This window comes from Chrysoperla carnea, chromosome 4, assembly GCF_905475395.1.
Source record: "Chrysoperla carnea chromosome 4, inChrCarn1.1, whole genome shotgun sequence".
Classification (NCBI taxonomy): Eukaryota; Metazoa; Arthropoda; class Insecta; order Neuroptera; family Chrysopidae; genus Chrysoperla; species Chrysoperla carnea.
In genome coordinates, this window is record NC_058340.1 from 71,375,443 (window position 1) to 71,395,024 (window position 19,582).

At 30.3% G+C, this 19,582-nt stretch overlaps 1 protein-coding gene across 1 annotated transcript; it reads right to left on the reverse strand.

Moving 5' to 3' along the window:
- Positions 1–1,881: 1,881 nt before the first annotated feature.
- On the reverse strand, positions 1,882–18,804 carry LOC123299285 (probable helicase with zinc finger domain). The gene is made up of 5 exons (XM_044881635.1): positions 18,156–18,804; positions 13,571–15,774; positions 10,522–13,149; positions 9,392–9,905; positions 1,882–3,536 (listed from the first exon to the last, which is right to left on the reverse strand). Exons 1-5 carry the CDS (start codon positions 18,454–18,456, stop codon positions 3,415–3,417), a joined length of 5,769 nt encoding a protein of 1,922 aa, XP_044737570.1. The 5' UTR covers positions 18,457–18,804; the 3' UTR covers positions 1,882–3,414.
- Between the last annotated feature and the right edge of the window lie 778 nt (positions 18,805–19,582).

Below are 19,582 nucleotides of genomic sequence, written 5' to 3' on the forward strand. Positions count from 1 at the left end.
TAAAAATTAACGATTTAATTTAGAAAAAAAGTAAATTTTAGTAAAAAAAAATAAAAATCAACCAATTTTTGAATTCTTGTATTAGGAGAACATAATGACAAAAAAAAAATGAATAAATAAAATAATTAATCATCTTTTTTAAATCGTCAGTTTTCATATATTTGTATTAAGCAAATAGAATGACCAATTTTTACAGTTAGTTATTGAGACGTAGTTTTTCTTCGCACATTATTATAACATTTCACGGATGATTATTCTAGGAAAAGTGTAAAATTTTTCTGTCACGAAAACTTTTATAAAAATAGTACACCCGGTTAGATACGAACCGGAGTACTCTGTTTTCGGAGCCTGTTGTACTAACCACAGCGCTACTCAAGTTACAACACCCATTTATACTAAAATGGAACATAATGGTAAATGTTTTCAATTCTTAGAAAAAAGTTTCCTGTCGCTCGTTACACATTTTTAACTCTCATCGCAGAGACAAAAGTTTTTTTTTTATATATTTGTATTAAGAAAATGGAATGACCAATTTTTAGTTAGCTATTGAGATGTAATTTTTCTTCGCACATTATTATAACATTTGGCGGATGATTAGGCTAGAAAAAGTGTAAAATTTTTCCGTCACAAAAACTTTTATAAAAATAGTAACCTTGGTTGGATACGAACCGGGGTACTCTGCATTCGGAGCCTGTTGTGTTAACCACATCGATACCCAAGTTATAATACTCAACTTTACAAAAAAGAGTACATAATTGTAAATGTTTGCAATTCTTAGAAAAAAGTTTCTTATCGCTCGTTACACATTTTTAACTCTCACCGGAGAGACAAAAGTTTTTTTTATATATTTGTAATAAGAAAATAGAATGACCAATTTTAACAGTTTGTTATTGAGAGGCAATTTTTCTTCGCACATTATTATAACCATTTGACGGATGATTAGGCTAGAAAAAGTGTAAAAATTTTCCATCACGAAAACTTTTGTAAAAATATTAACCAAGGTTAGATTTGAACCTTGGGTACTCTATTTTCTGAGCCTGTTGTGCTAACCACAGTGCTATCCAAGTTATAATAGTTACCTGTACTAAAAGGATACATAATGGTATTCTAAATGTTTGAAGTTCTTAGAAAGAAGTTACTTATCGCTGGTTAACTTGCAAGTAAAATCTGTAATAAAAGGTAGATGAAAAAGAAAAATAAAAAAAGTTTGTAGTATCATTATCAGTCAGTATATTTTGACTAAAATTAATAATAATTGTCTATACATAGTTTTTTTTTAATAACATACAATTCTATATAAATGTACAATAATAATAATAATAATAATATTAAAAAGAAAAATGTAAAAATTATGAATTAATTATAATACCACATACAAGAAATATTTTGTGTCAGATCTATGGAATTTCATATACACATTGCATGATACACGTCATTTTTTTTACCATTTTTTTAGTGTCAATTTATCAATAAATAAAATAAAGTGAATTTTTTTTTAAATCATATCATCCAACCATATATAAAAAACATTATCCAAGATCTGAACCATTTTTAAAAATACATTATTAATATGTTTTTTTTTTTTTTTGTTTTGTTTTGTATATTTTAAAAAATTTAAACAGTACCCTATTAGTGTCTGAGTTGTGTGTAATTCTTAAAAAGAAAAACGAACAAAAAAAAATTAAAATAAAAGTAGAAAATTAATGTTAAGAGCAATTATTATTTATTGTATTTTGTTTTTTTAACTTTGTTTGTTTAATTTTTTTTCCACAAATTTTAACAATTTGAAGTCAGCAAAATGTTAAAATTTTTATATAAAATTTTTTAAATATAGTAGAAATTATTTAATTTTCTAATATTTTCTATTATATTTTCTTTTTTTAGTTAAAATTTTACTTTATTACCGAGATTATGAAAAATCATAACTATTTGGATTCGTCTGAATAAAAGTAAAAATTATCTAGTAAAGGTGGGTTTTCATTCATTGACACCACTAAACTTGGGCGTCAAGTAATTTCAAACGAACTGAAATTGACTCTGGCGACAAATATTTCACACTAAGTGACCCCAATTTTTGATACTTGTGCCACTGACGTCGATTACTGTTCTATTGACGTTACATGACGCAATTTGAAGTTGATCGTCAAAGAAACTGTACTATAAGAATCTAAGTTTTAGTTGGAATAACCTTGTAAACTAGATTTATTTCCTTTCTGACAGCGAAAAACAAAGCAGCCCGAGCGGTACTGCTTTGAAATAAGCTTAACTATCATTAAAACTCACAGGAAGCTTGTTCCACAAACTAAAATTGAATGAGCAAATCAATTCTGGCAGATGATCCTAATCTATTTACAGAAAAGGGAAGAAAGTGCTCTAGTATCCCAAAAACTTAAATTTATGTCATTTGAAACTAAATAGTCTTGAGACTAGACTTTAAGACTCCATCCACAAGTGGGGATAGCATAAACAACACTATCTTACACTGAAAATTAGTCTTTAGATATTTCTGCCAATGCTGTAAAACTAAACCTAGTTTAAAACTGTTTGGTCTCCCATTATTTTCCAAAAAAATGGCTAATTTATTAAGTTCGAAAGATTAAAACAAAGAAATAGTCGAATAAAATCAATTATAGATAACATTTTCGAAAATAATCACAAAAAAACGATAATCGGCATGAAGCAAGACAAACTTTACATGTCTCACCACAATGATTTTGGGCTAACAAAGTACTGAAAAAAGGGAGACCTAAGACACATAATAGAGAGCAAATTAAAATAACAGTAAAAGGCAAATTCGATAAACGGAACTAAAAAGGCGTATTCTTAAAACAAAAAACAATCGAGATCTTTTGATTTACGGAAAACCGATTTCCACATTGAATAAAATCAACGATAAATGAAAATATCAAATAAATAGTACAGGTGTACCAGGAGTCGAATCTGGCTCTCTTGGATTCATGTCAGGAGCATAACCAATTAAGCTACACATCAACAATTTTCTTTTGGGGCAGTAATAAAGTAAAATTTTCTATTCCATAAAATACAAACAATTTTCAACAAGATGATAAATCATTTTTTAAAATTGTTATGAAAAATGTGTTATAAAATTTTTAAAATCTTATTGAAAAGTTTTTGTTTTTTTAGTGTCTAGTATAAATTTTTCATTTCAAGGGGAAACCTTCTACGGGACTAAAACCCCCAAAACTTTTTATTTATATACTTTTTATTTGTTTTTAAAATAAAATTCTTCCATCGATTTTTTTCTGAGTGTTCTGAACACCGTTTGTTAAAATATTTTCTTGAAATTGGATTCCATAAAACTCTTCTTAATTTGTTAGAAAACTTTCAAAAATTTATTAATTGAATCATTTATTTTTCTTCATTATTGTTTTTCCGTTTTAAACATTCTTCTTTTCAACAGAGAAGAAGTTCATAAATAACCACATACTTGATCGAAATTTCAACTTCCATTGTGAAATGCTTCTCCATAATTTTTGGAATGTGTTTGACAATATTGATTTGTGCAAATATTCGATCTAAATGAATCAATTAATGATTGGTTGTTTAACATGAAAACAAATTTACATAATTATAAATATTAATTTGCTGAATTTCTTCCAAAATATTCGAATAACAATGCAAAAGAAAATATAATCGAATTTTCTTTGTTTAATAATAATAAAAAGATTATTTTAATAAAAATTGATTAAAAAATATTCACTAAGTTAAAAAATTGGACTCCTGCAAGAAAACTTGAATTCTGAACAGAAAACCAAAAGGTTGATAATGCCCAGGAAATTCTGCATTGTGATTCGAAAATTATTTTAGCCGCCATAATAAACTTTTTTTTTTTTTTTTTTTTTTTTTACTTATATAGTGTGTCCCCGGATAGAGGTAACTATACTTGTAAATTTCCTTATTTTGCATTTTAAGAAAAAAAGTCATTCTTTATAAGAAGTTTTGCTTATTCTGAAAAGTATGTAGGAATATTTAAAACTTCTTAATAATGTACAGGGTACCCAAAAATTTGTAATCACTATTTTTATTTTTGGTAAACTACCCTTCTTTTTTATTAGTTGGCGAAATTTTACTAAGAAAAGTTACTCGCAATTAACAATTATGACTCTATTCAAAATATCAAGAAGATCCGTGTACTTTAATTATAGCATCATTTTTAATTTGAACAAAAGCTGTAATTATAAAAAAACGTAAGAAAGAAAATAATAATGAATCAATTAACATGTACTATCCATTACATGTATGTAATTTTTTGTGGACTAGTTTAGAAAATTAAAAAGAAAATTTATTTTCTCGGAGAAACATTCACTAAGAATGGAATTGTCGAAGTTGGAAATATCTTCTTGATATTTTGTACAGAGTCATAATTGTTAATTTCGAACTGTTTTAAGTAACATATTGTCAACTTTTAAAAACGAAGGGTAGTTTACCCAAACAAAAAAATAGTGATACCAAATTTTTGGCTACCTTGTACATTATTTAGAAGTTTTAAATATACCTACATACTTTTCATAATAAGCAAAACTTCTTATAAAGAATGACTTTTTTTCTTAAAATGCAAAATAAGAAAATTTACAAGTATAGTTACCTCTATCCGGGGACACACTATGTTTTATATACTTTTATCCACAAAAATTTCCGAGATAAAAATTTATAAAATTGTCAAAATCAGTAAAAACATCAATAAATTTTGATTTAATTGTTAAAACCTAATTGTTAAAATGAAAATTGACTTTACCTAAAGAAAAAAAAATTAAAATATTATACAATTTACAAATTCTAAGGTACAGTACATTTTTTTTTTTTATAAATTTTTTAATTTGCAATTTTTTTTTTAAATATGAAATTATTTGCATATCTTTTTTTTTTGTTTTTAAAAATTTTTTTGTTTTTTCAAAACAGGCCATCCATTAATTCAGAGATTCTTTGGAGTTTTTTTACGTTTTTTTTTATAATTTTTTTTTTACATTTTTATAAATTTTTTTATATATTTTTTTTTATATTTTTATTATTTAAATAAGGACAGGAGAGGGGATAAGTAAAATTAATGTATACAACCATTCAAAAATATTTTTTTGTTGAATTTTTTTCCCCAATTATTTTTTTGTTCATTTTTTAATTTTTTTTTGTATGTGTAATTTTTTGTAAAAATATTTTTTTTTATATATTTTTCAATGATTGTATTCTGGCTGTGATAATTTGGCCATAAAAACCAAAGACATCTGGCGCGAATAATTATGATGTTTTGCAAATGAATTTTGTGCGCTAGATTATATGAAAATACACTTCTATCTAATATTTACTATAAAAATGAAATGCCACACCATTTTTTTTTTTTGCTTCACAATTACGCCCAAATAATCTAAAAATTATATAGTGTGTCCCCGGATAATTGTTAATTTCGAGCAACATTTTGTTAACTTATAAAAAGAAAGGGTAGTTTACCAAAAAAATAAATAGTGATACTAAATTTTTGGCTACCCTGTACATTATTTAGAAGTTTTAAATATTCCTACATACTTTTCAGAATAAGCACAATTTTTTTTTATAAAGAATGACTTTTTCTTGACCTTACAAGTATAGTTACCTCTATCCGGGGACACACTGTATGCTTCCTCACATGATAATATAATATTAGAATACTAAAATGAATCTATGTTTTTAAAATATGCATTTAATAGTTTTTCCTAATAAAAATCAAGTGATCGAAAAAGCTAGATTTGATTAAGCCATTTTTTTAAGTGCAAACTCATTTAAAATTTGGGCAATAAAATAGCTAAAAAAATTTTTGTACTAATCTCAATTTAAACTTTTTTTAATATTTCAGAAAATTAACGAGAAATAAATTTCTTTAGCCGTAATCTTAAATCGTAGAAAATCGTCTTTTTTGAAACAATTCGAATGACAAGATTTAAATTTTTAGTTTAGGTTTTGTATTTTGTTTGAGAACAAATAAACTATTTTATCATATTTAAAATTACCCGACTATAAATCAAAAACTTAAAACGAAAATGTATTTTGGCTGTAATTTATTTAAAGATTCAAAACGTTTAGGAAAACGACAAAGATTGAAGACGTTATCTGTTAATATTTAGAACTGATATCACATTTTTACGTTTTGAACCTTTTAATCCAAAATATTTAATTCAATCACCATCAAAGACGCCACAGACAATTGGTTTGAAAAAAAAATGTTCTTACCTTTTTCGCATTACCATTAAAAATTTTAAAAAAAAAAGCCTCCATACATTCAAGTTTAAATAGAGAATAGTTGAATTAAAAAAAGGACCAGTTATTGGAGAAGAAATCTATTGAATAATGTTATTTTAGTGTGTTTCACAATCACGTTTTTGTCACCCGTCTGGCTATTATTACGTCACGCTTCCATAATACCAAACCTCTATGTATAAAAAATTACATCGATTTCGAAATGATTATCAAGATTATTTAATTTAGTCATAGAAGTAATAACGTAGAACCTTTAAAGTGGCCATCCAAACGGTTGATCGCTATAGAGAGAAATCTAAAATCGATTCTTTATTGTTTCGATTTTACATGAATCAATTCTTCATGCTAAGAATCGACTAGTGGCGTCTATAGGCGAATTTATGAAACTGCGTCTGCTCGCTGTGGTTACTATTGTAAAGAATCTTCGAAAATTGTTTTATTTTTGTAAAAGTGTAGGACAAAATATAATTGTAAAAAAATTTCATTTCAGACATTTCTTTTTTTTTCAATTTTTAAGATCGATTCGATCGAGTTTATTTTTTATTGAATCGATTCTCGGTAAGCCGATTCAAGAATCGCCCATCATGTGTCAATTTATTTTGGCTTTGTGATATTGAAAATTTTCTTGGAAGAAGAAAAACATTCAAAAAAACGTTATTCAATGAAAATCATATGAATTAAATTGAGTAAGGCTAATTTTTGTATGTATGTACGTGTTTATACAATAAATCAAAATATTCGCGCGTTGCCAGGGTGCGAAGTAAAGAAGGATGAAGGTCTCTTTATTCGCAGTCAATAATTCACTTATTGCGTTTCCTATGCTTTTACGCCTCTATGTTATATTACCTCTATGAATTACTTCAACATTATTACTGTCAAGCAGTGTTGCCAATTCTACCAACTTTGAATATCTTGATCAAATCTACTACCTCGCAAAAAAAATTTAATTCTATGTCTCATGATATTATATTTTTTTGTTTTTATCGACATATCGAAAAACAATTCTAAATGGTCTAAATAAAGTATGAGGTGAAAGATCTAGTTTTGGAAAAGACCGACTTAAATCGATAAAAGGACATCACGGTAGATTACGCAGAAAAAAAGAAAGAAAAAGAAAACGACCACTTAGACAAATTTTGGGCTGGCATCACTGCTATCAATTACTGTCCGTTTAATTTGTTGCTAATTATTTTGGCGTCAAGCTTTGTCAAACTGACAATAATTGACACCATTAGACGCTAATGTCAATTACTGTAAGTTTGAAATTACTTGACGTCCAAATTATGTTTCAATGAAAACGCTTCTTTACAATAAATGACGTTTCCATATCGTAATTGAATCGGGTTTAATATTTCGAAACGCAATCTAATATCTTAACATCTTGGGTTAAAAAAATATTCTCTAATAACTGGGTTAAAATAAATAAATAATGAATATATAACCTATAAAAATTTTAATCAATCACACATGCCGATGATCATGATAATAGATCTAAGGCTAGGTGTAGTATCTGACAGTAATTTTAGAACGGCTGGAAATTTGAGATGTTATTGTCAAAATCGTGTCTTAAAACTTATACCTGTACAAAAATTTGCATAGCCAGAGACTTATCTTAAAATTTATGAACATTCGTTGAACGGTAATCAAATGAGGTAAATAATTGTCGATGAATGTCGTATTACTGGATGTGTTAAATTACTGAACGTCCGCATTACTGAGACCCTATTGATCTTCTTATTTGAATATCACTCCCAATGAAAATTCATCAAATTTAAGCTTTCCTATCAATTAAAAATTGAAAAAAATAGCGAGAGTTTGAATGTGGGATTAGACACGACCTTGACAAGTGCCTCTTAAATCCTCAGCCGTTCTTAAATGACTATTAAATACAACGCTTAGTCTTAGACCTATAATTAATTATACTGCATAAATTTATGTAAAAATTATAAGGACAAATATTTTTTTTTTAATATAATAGTGAATAATATTTCCTTATTTACGATAATTAATATTTTTTAATTTTTTTTTATCACATTCAATATTTTTTTGTTTTGTTTTTATATTTTAATATAAGAAATATTCAATAAAAAGTAAAAGAAACCAATATTTTTTTAATAATTAATATTCATAATTAAATATATTATCAGAGGTATAGAGCATTAACGGTAGCCATTTTTTATTTATTTATTTATTTTGTTTGTTCAAAAAATTTGTGGCAAATTTCTTTTTATTAAAAGAACTTAATTTTTGAACAAATCGATTTAAAAATAAAACTTGTTGTACAGCAATTAGGGGTGAGATTAATGAAAAAATGGCAGCAAGTTGGCGATGCACGAATTTGACGAAAATGAGCCCATCGGAAGAAAAACAAGAGTAATAATTATGATACGAAAGACGATAATGACTTATCGATGTTCTTTTCTTATTTCATAGATCAGTTCAATGAATAAAAATTTTTAATTTCTCGTCACCCCATTTCTAGTCATCATCAGTAAGAATTAGCTAGTGATTACTCTTATTATGAATGTTACTCTTTGCTAATTTGATGGCGGACTGCACAATGATACTTTCGTGTGCCGTGTGTACAATTTATACTGTTCACAGTATCTGTCAAATTGTAGAGGCGCTAGCCAATCAACTTCCATCAGTTGACTAGTGCTTGACTCGAATAGGCTTGCGCACAAGTATCACATTCATTGGCCAAGCACTAGTCAACTGATGGAAGTTGATTGGCTAGCACCACTGATACTACAATTTGACAGATACTGTGAACAGTATAAATTGTAGACACACGAAAGTATCATTGTGGAGTCCGCCACAAAATTAGCAAAGAGTAACATTCATACTAAGAGTAATCACTAGCTAAATCTTACTGATGATGACTACTTGGTAGTCGAAAATACGTATTTTAAAAATACAAAAAACTGATCTAGGAAATTGGGGCAAAAATCGAAATTTATAACTAGATCTGTGCGTCACCCCCTTCTAATTGCGTATTGAAAAAACAGCTTCCACAATTTTCTCTCTCTATATCACTGATAAATATATATGCTTTGCACATACACACACCACACACAATTGTTTATTAAATTTTGTTTTGTTTTGTTTTATATAATTATTATTTATGAAAAATACTGATACAAACCTCCATTTGTTGCTGTCGTTGCTTTATGTCCTAATTCACGTAACACAGCAAATGGATCACCATTTTTCTCTTGTTCATTATTTGTTTGTTTAACTGTTTGCGATTGTTGCTGTTGTTGTTGTTGTTGCTGTTGATTATTGTTTTGTCGCAGCACACTTGCATACGTTGTTTCTTGCTGCTGACGATGATGATGATATAACATTTCTTCCATTGATGCTGATGTGTTTGGATTTGAGGTACCATCACGTGATAAACTCATGTTACCAAAATCAGCATTTACTTGTCGTTGTAGCTGATGTTGATATGATGGATTTAATTGTTGTTGTTGTTGAGAATTTATTTGTTGCTGTTGCATAGCTCCATTTGTATTGTAATATTGTTGTAATTGTTGTTGTTGCTGTTGCGGTCGTAATTGTTGATTCTGTTGTTCAAGTGTTACTTGTTGCTGTTGCTGTTGTTGTTGTTGTAATGACGCACGCGCATATCCAGCAAATGCATTTGATATTAACGTATGCTATAAAAATAATAATATTAAATCGACTTTACTCCAAAAAAAAAAAAATGTTTTTAAATAAATTATAGTTTAAAAAACTAATTAAATTTACAAAATATGTAAATCGAGTAAACACGCCTCATGTAATAAACGGTCAAAATACGCCAACTTTAAAGCTTTGAGCATAATTTTTACATAATTTTTATTAAAGCCCACATTCAATATAAATAAATTTTCATCAACAAACGACGAATAGAAAACGAAAAATGTATGTTTAACGTTTTTTTAAACTATCACATGGGCTAATATTTGAAAGTGTAAGTTACTTTCCGACATTTTTTTTAAGCCACGCCTCCATATCAGTTCCCAATAAACAATTAATTTGTTTATAACAAATTTCCCCCCACTGTGAGCGATAAACAAGTTGCAAATTCGGATTTAGCGGGCCATTATACGTCGAAATACACTCCTTGTTCGGTGGAACCTGTAAATGCATACGAAATCCACTCAGCACCTACAATATGATATTATTTTTTTATTTGATAAATAAAGTTCGTTATTGCGTACAATTCACGCGAATAATCGATGGATTTAGAAATGGAAGCATAAAATTAGTAATTTCTTGATTAATATTTACCTGTTGTTGTTGTTGCTGTTGATTCAATTGTTGCTGTTGTTTCTCTTGTTCCTGTTGCTGTTGTTGACTCATAAATTGACTTTGTCGTCGATATAATGGTACACTCTGCTGTACAGGATATTGTTCCCATGGCAATTTGATTGTATCCGGTATCCGTTGCTGTTGCGGTTGTTGCGACTGTTGTTGCTGTTGCACTTGTTGCTGTGGCTCTCGAAATTCATCAACAAAATGTTGATTATTTTGTATTAACGTTGATTCGATGTCACGTAATAAAACCGGTTTTTGATGATAATTTTGTAATTGTTGTTGATTTTGTATTTGTTGCTGTTGTTGTTGTTGTAATTCAAGTGACCATGACGTTGAAGCGGTTGATGAGGGGGGTATTAATTGTAAATGTTGGAACGATTGTTGTTGTGGATTACAGAATTCATCAACAATGGGTTTTGTTGAATTTGAATTTAATACCACAGCTTGTTGTTGCTGTTGCAATAAAATTTCATGTTGTTTTTTCGCTTGAATTAATAACTCCAGAAATCGATTTGCGGTATCAATACCAGAAATATCGATTAAATGTCGATACCATTCAACATGCTGTGAAGGTGGTTGAAATAGCATATCCGCTAGTGTCATATTAATCGGTAGTAAATTCGTAATATCCGTGGAATTTGGTAATCGAGTCGTTTGATGTCGTTCCGGAAAATGTACATTGTTTAAAAATTGTATTTCTTTATCAGTAGCCGTTGGTGGTTTTTTATTAAAATCATTAGGTCCTGGTGGGAATTTTATTTGTTGTAACTGTTGCTGCTGCATTAATTGTGTGAGTTGATTCGGACCTGGTCCAACACTTCCCGGAGGAGGTATACGATTTTGTATATTAGGATATATAGGATCGCTGTTATGGAGAAGATTTCCACCATCTTGAATTAAGTTTTGTTGATTTAAATCAAGTTCGTTTCCACGAGAGACGGTGGGTAATGGTATAAAACCATTGTTACTTTTTAAGACGTTATTTGGGAATGGTACACCACCAGGACTACGTAACGATGCCGTAGGCGGCATATTTGGTGTCCGAATATTTAAATTGCCTAATATTGGTTTATTTTTGGGTAAAATTTTTGCTGGCCAATTTGTTGGAGTATTTCGGCCACCGGCATTGCTTGCGGCTGCCGGTGGAGATACTAATGAATAATTAACTCCTGCAGCGGCAGCTGTCCATGGATTTAACTGCGTACTATTCGGTGGATATTGTACATTTGGTGCAGGTGGAGCTGCAGTTAACGCTGGTGGGGCCAACGATCTTACCAACTGTTGTGGTGGAGGTGCTTGTGGGAAACAATACCATGGTAAAGATATCATAGGCGCACCTCCAGGGGGTAATACAAACGGTAATGTAGCAACTGTATTTGTTGTTCCACCATTATTTCCTGAAGATGATGGTGGCGGAGGTTGTAGTTGTTGTCGTAAATTATTCTGTTGTTGGCCAATCGGTGGAGGGGGTATAGACGTATTAAAATTCATAATTGGCATTTTAATATATGCTTCGGCTTGCATCTGACGTGGAATAAACTCAGGTGCAAGGGGATTCAAAACATACGTTTTCTTTAACTCAACCCCATCCAATTGACTTCGTAAAAGCGACCAAGTTATTCCGAATAAACTTTTATTTTGATTACAAATATCAATAAAACGTTCCCAAACTTTTCGACATCGACCGATCGAGCACAGTGCAACGGGATCACCAACAACAGCCACTAAACTTTGTGCTCGTGTTATAGCTGTATTTAATAATTTCGAGTTCGATAAAAATCCATAATCCATATCATCACCAGACGGTTTCAACCCCGTACACGTTCGACGTGTACGCACAGTCGATAAAAATATTGCACGAAATTGTTTTCCTTGAACATTGAGCACACGCTCCACTGAAATCCCACCCATACGTCGTTTACGAAGCTCCGATCGAATACGAAACACTTGATCGGCGTATGGTGTCATGATACCAATACTCTGTTCATCCATTTTGCCCCAAGAGGCTGGCCAGCGTTTTCTTAACTCGCAAACACGTTCGACAACTTCGTACACTTCACTGTTATTATAGAACGCAGTAGAATTTTGATCTTGGACATCTTCTCCGCGTGTTGTAAAGAATGTTAACGGGTAAAATTTTTCATGTCTAGGTTGTTTACCGCTTGAAATTAGCTTTTGATCGTAAAATAACTCGGACGTAAAATGGATAATGGCCTCGTGAGCTCGATAATTTTCACATAGTAGAATTTTACAGGGAAATGTTGTCGGATAATGATCATACAAACGTTCTAACAACGATACATGTAAATTACGTTCCTTAGCAAATTCACTAAATAGTTCGGGACTTAATTGCATATGATCACCAGCTAAAACGATTCGTGTATTTTCATTAGCTAATGCTAATGGCATTATGGCCTCACATTCCATTGCCTGGGCAGCTTCGTCCAGTAGTATGTGAGTGAAATGACCTTTTGGTAAACCCATTGTTGATAGATACATTGAAATTGAAAGGGTCACAACGATAATACGATGTTTCATGATATCTTCTAAGGTAGGTACTCGAAAACTACGCATTCCGTTACTCATTTCAATTAAACAATACTGAAAGAGAAAAATGAGAATTAGAAATCGATTCAGAGCGGATAAACCTTAAAAATTAAATTAAAATCAAAATTTTATCTCAATTTAAAAATTTTTGTAAGTCATTAGATTTGGTTCTTCGCAGTATTCATAGACTATCCACGATTGGAATCTCAACGCCTCAAGGGCCCGAAGTACGCCTGACTATATGAGAAAAGAGATATCTCGTTGCTGATTGTTCAAACACGGACGCTTAGCACAAGATATCTCGTATCTGGCAGAGAATTAACCTAAACCTAATTTGAAACTAATATGAGGCTAATTTGTCGCTAAATCTTTTATCCAGTCTCGCCGAAATGTATATTGTGGAAAAATAACTTTATAAAATATTTAAGGCTCATTCTAAAACATAAAAATTGAAAAAAAAATGGTTAGCACATACCTTTTGTACAACTTGATTAACAGTCGCTACCCAACGTTTATGATAATAAATTCGTAGCGGTCGAGCTTCTTCATGTCCCGCTTCCACATACGGATGTAAATAATCTTTAATATATAAATCCGCTGCACTATTTGAATGTGTACAAATTAAAATTTTCGTTTCCGGTTGTAACAATAACTGTTTAATTGCTTGTGCCAGCGTATACGTTTTTCCCGTACCAAATGGACCAATAATTAAAATCGGTGGTAACGGATATGCTACAGGCGTTGTAATTGCAACAACAGCTTCTTTTTGTTTTAAATTTAATCGTGAATCTAAAATATCAGACCATTGACGTTGTGGCGTCCATGGAATGTTTGGCTCCAAATAAATATCCGGGAAAATTACACGAAAATCAGCGATTTTATCAATTGCATAATGCCATTCACAGTATGAGATCCGATTTAATTGAAATTGTACTTCGGACAAAAAATCTGTATCACTTTTTAGATTAAATTCTTTGACTGTAATCGCAGATAATCGTAAATAAACAACATTTTTTCCTTTATCCTCAATTAAAGCTTCGTAAATTTTCCTCTCCTCATCTTTTCTATCATTTTTATCGGCGGCAGTTAGTAAAACTGATGTACAATTATTAAGTATCAACCGACCAGCGGATGTATCTTCTGAAACGTCTTTGCCAAGTGTTAACAAAGCAAACAATTCACCCGAGTGTGAATATTTCGCTGTACTTGTTGCTATCCCATTTGGAGCTAACAAATAACTGTGGGTAATTCGTAGTTTAGTCGTTAAATTATACCGCGCTACTTGTTCGTACCGCGCCATTTCTTCTACGCATAATAATTCATGCATTCGTGAACGATAATTATTTTTTGTTAATTTTTTCTCAACAATTGTTGAGTGCGTGAGCGTAAAAGTATCGGATCTGGGTGCTGGATATAAATTTAATAAATCACGTTCATCCGCTATAGCGGATGTCGATGTAACTGGATTTATTGGTGATGTAAATGGTACAATATTACTATTTTCTGTATCCCATCGTTCTGCTGCGGATAAAATAATTTCTTTACGAATTTCTTTCACTTTATCCGCATCCGTTACGGGTATAACATCAACACATAAATGTTTCACTAACACTGGATCACTACCAAAGTCGAATACTACAGATTGACGAAATGTACCGAAAATATCTGTAGAAAATGTCACTTTCACGCGATGCTCGATTGTATTCGGGTTTTCACATGCGTCGAAACTTTGTACACACCATTCTTGATCCGACGTTAATTCAACATCGATTTTATTGTTTTTACTCTTTTTCTGTGAGTTAGTTGTTCCTAAAATAATTTGTTTCAAAAAGAAATGATTCCGATGCGCGTCTTGTAAAAGCGCCACGGCTTTTAAATTTTTCCGAGTTTTTATTGTAAATATCCATTCACGTTTACTTGATTTCGATGATACAGTTGTCGCTAAATCCGTAGAACATGTATCATCAACTCCATCAATTTTCTCTCGTAATACTTTATCGGGATTCGGTGATTGAATCCATTTTTCTAAAATTTGTTCGGTATAAGATTTGCCGTATAATTCTTTTTCACAGGCACGTTGCAAACGCATCCTTCTGTATTCGAATCTTTCACGCCATTCAGTAAGTTCCTCGGAACCGTGTGCTTCCACACATTGTGCGCCATAACGACAGACACCACCGTCCATAAAACTTTCGCACAACGTGTAGGTATCGGCTTTAAAACCTCGCGGTGGAGGTCGCCATTTCCAATCGCGACCTTCATCTGACATGATAACAGTTTGATGACTCTCCGATTGACAGTGAGATCGTAATTCGGCACGATCCGTAAATGTTAGACGACAATACGAGCAAGCAATATCCGTTGGATATTTTTGATCGGAATAGTTGTTGTTCTTCATTTGTAATTTTTTCTTGTCGTCAGCATAATCCGAGTTTTTGTTACGATTTTTGTTACGTTGATTTTCTTTGTTGCCTCCAAATCCGGTTAGTGCTTCAAATCGTGATTCTAAGGCAACAAGTTCTTCGTCTAATTTTTGTTGTAACATTCGAACGTTACCGCCTTTCTGCCCATTTGCCATTTGTAAGATTGATCGTAAACGTTCCAATGTTTTTACAGCTTCTGGATGTACTTGAGAACCATTTCCAGATAATAGCCATTCTCGTGTTGCTAATTCGGCTTCTATAATTTTAAAAACAAAATACTTTCGTCAGACATTTTAAATATGACTATTATACTACAATTATGTAGATCCGCTAAATCGATCGGTACGGAAACGTTGGGAAACAAGCCGTGCACTTTCAACTTATGGATTTTTAGGAGCAATGTCTCAATTTTTCGTACTAGCAACGAACCTTTTTAGGTCTCAATTATTAACGTTAATATTTATTAAAAATTTTTTTTATCTCCAGAACAAAAAGAGTTGTGTTATAAGTTTGGCCGCTATTTATGTATGTCTCTCTGTGTATCTGTCTGTGGCATCGTAGTTTCTAAACGGATGAATCGATTTTGATTTTTTGTTTGTTTAAAGGTAATTTAATCTAGAATGTTCTAAGCTATGTTTCAAGAAAATCGGTTCAGTTTGGAGAGAGGTATTAATAAATGGTATGTAACCTGGTTGTCCAAATTCGAACTACTCAAAACGGATCAACATCCTGTTTAATTAGTACGAATTATTATCGCCAGTTCTCGGTGTTGCAACTCCCAGTTATCTGATAAATGACAAGTACAAGTATTGCCATCTGGTAGGCTAAATTGTAACTATTCATAATGGGTCAACTTTCCATTTTAATAAGTAATTATTATTATCGATAGAATTTGTAAATTTCACTTGTTAAAATTTTTGCTTTTGGAAACATGTTTCCTCAGTAAGTACAGTACCACCATCGCGTACCAAGTATTTACATTTTCGCTTCACAGAGAAAATTAACAAAGACAATAATACAATATTCAAACAGCTGATAGAGAAACACAATAACAGTTCATGTTATTCAATGCGCATGGTCGTAATGACGGAAGCCAGCTGATTCAATAGTTACTTTTTGTTTAATTAATTCTGTATAAATGTTCCCAAAAAATCGTTACATATTGTGTTATTTGCAAGGCATATTTTAAAGTAAACACACTAACTAAAGTAAACACACTAACACTAACGCTAAAGTAGACAAAGAAACCTTTTAGTTCAGATTTCAATTTAGACTCAAATCGAATTATAAAAAATTATAGACTTCGGTTTGTTGTTTTAGTTATCTCACGAAGTAAAGGAATCTAATGAAAGCACACTAATGCACAAGTATACAAAGAAACGTTTTAGTTCAGATTTCAATTTAGAGTCGAATCGAATCCAAAAAAATATCGAAGCAACCGCATTATTTAACAATAATTCGAAAACCAATAAACGAATCTCGTTAAGTATTTTTCGATGTAACCTTTTTTTCGAGAAATATAAAACTGGAAATATTGGAGGGAGTACACAAAGCTTATACATTTCTACTAGCTGAAAAGAGTTTAGTTACAAAAGGAATAAAAAAAAACAAAAACAAAACCGACTTCAAAGAAAAACTTTTCCAAAACAAATTAAAATGCACTAAAAAGTAAAAAAATAACGATAATATAATGTAGTTAAAATTATTGTTATTCTTGGAGTCGGTGTCAGCTAAGGAAACAACTCTGATAGAACAGTTTGCTACTTTAGCTTGGCTGATACCGACTCCAAAAATAACAATAATTTTAACTACATTATATTATCGTTATTTTGTGACTTTTTAGTGCATTTTAATTTGAATTCGGTTTTCTTTTTGTTAAAAGTTTTTTTTATTTTGTGACTTTTAGTGAACTTTAAGTGCACTAACTAATTGATCACTAAAAAAGAATCATCGAAATCGGTTGGCGTGACATTGAGTTATTCGTCCTCTTGTCGTGCAAACTTAATGCAAATTTAAGACTTTTATGATTTTCTTATGGATACCGTTATCAGAACTCGACCAAACTGAAATGGGACCACACGGGAAGCACTAGCTTTCAAATAGATAAAGAATTATCATTATCGGTTTACTCAGTCGAAAGTTCTGAGGTAACAAACATTTAAAAAAAAAAATATACATTCGAATTGATAACCTCCTCCTTTTTTGTTTAAAGTCGGTTAAAAACTCTCCAAAATCTGTTTCACTTTAAAAAAATAAAACCAGAAATATTATTAATGAAAGCTGGGGGTTTTGAAAGGATCGACTTTAGTCGATATCTTCATTGAAAAAAAGTGTACGAAATTTTTGAAATTACTAGATTTTACCAAAGACAAGAGGAAAGAATAAATTAACAGGTACTTGTATAAACAAGCAATTTTGTTTGGAAGCTCTAGAAAAATCGTATCAATTTTCATTTAATATTTCAACATCGAATAATTCCACGATTACAATACTTTCTTACTTCGATTGTCATTCGATTTATTTACAAAAAAAAATCGAATATTGTATCCAAGGCAATGTACAACAACAACAAAATTTAGGTTATTTTAGATTTCTACAAGTTTGAGTATGTTTGAAAAACAAAAGAAAACAACCCACCTGAAAATCTGCGAAGCGAAAACAAAGCATACACAAGTCGTTTCCTAGCGCGTGCACCATTATTATTTTCATTACCATCAGCAAGTAGTTTAATTATTTTTCTACAATCAGCAACAACAGCTTCATGACGTCCCAATTCCAAACAACATTCAGATCGACCCAAAAGACATGCCACAATACGTTCTTTTGAATTGTTCTTGGTGATTGTTTGTGATAGAACTTTATCATATAATTCAATAGCTCGTTGCCATTCTTTCCTTCGTACAAGCTCATGTGCTTGTGTTTCTGTATTATCAGTCATACTTTTTTATATAATTTTTCTTCTTAAACTTTAAATTACTTGTTTTGACACATCGTTCAAAGCACATTACATTTAAAAAAAAAAAACAAATTACATGGCTCTAATATTTACAAAATTTTTAATGACATATCATTCATTATACACTTTCTAAGTTTTTTTAAGTTTGTTTTTTAATGTTTGCTTACATTATGACGTATTTAGTTTCGAGTTTCGAGATAAATATTCTTATAATAAAAACATAATTATAGAAACATTTAACATTACGGCTGAAAATTTTTTTTTTTAATGAAAAACGTTTACATCAAAACACAATCTATTCCATCTTTTCTTTCTCTCATTCTTTACAGTCAGAGCCGTCAGCGCTCTCGAGCGGCGGGATAAAGGGTACACTATTTTTTTAGTTCAGTTTCAAGTCAATGAACTAGGGATAATTTATTTTTAGAGGTCATCATTATTTATTAAGATATTTTATTTAAATTATTACTTTTTTCACTTCATTTTAAGCTAAAATTCGTTCAAAATTTATGTAATAATTTTTTATAACCCAAAAATCATATTGAATATTTTTATATTTAAGTTGTACTTTATTATACACCTTATATGTACCTTATTTTTTTAATTAAAATTAATTTTAAGTGAATGTATTAAATTGTGTTTTTTTGTTTTTAATTAATGCTTATTTAGAAAATATTTAAAATTATTTATTTAATTATAAAAAGTTAACTTAAAAGTAAGCTTAAATTGCGTAGAAAATTTTGTTTTTCTTAAGTTTGCAAAAATACGCATAGTCCAGGCTATTCAGGTGACAAAGAAAAAAAATAGCAACAATAGTTTTGATATAACTTTTTATATTTTTAATTCCGTACGATGTACATTTCATCAAAAAATAAAAGGACTGTCAATAATAGGGTATTCCACTATTTTTGAAAAAGTACTTTAAAATGTTGATTTTATTTCGGAAAAAAATTTATTTCGGAAAAATACACACGCTTTCTTGCCAAAAACTGTCAAAAACGCGGGCATCCAATTTTATGACGTAATATGGGTATCATTATACGAAATAGCACAAATAATGTTGACAGATATATTCATAGACATCTGATTATAATATAAATATAAATACTTA

What these genes read in the sequence shown, in the direction of transcription:
- LOC123299285 (XM_044881635.1), bottom strand. Translation starts at nt 18,456, where the DNA reads ATGACTGATAATACAGAAACACAAGCACATGAGCTTGTACGAAGGAAA. An exon ending in AACAGCAACAACAACAACAG is followed by an intron (nt 9,906 to 10,521) that starts GTAAATATTAAT and finishes TTATTTTTATAG; the next exon opens with CATACGTTAATATCAAATGC. An exon ending in AACGACAGCAACAAATGGAG is followed by an intron (nt 3,537 to 9,391) that starts GTTTGTATCAGT and finishes TGATTCATTTAG; the next exon opens with ATCGAATATTTGCACAAATC.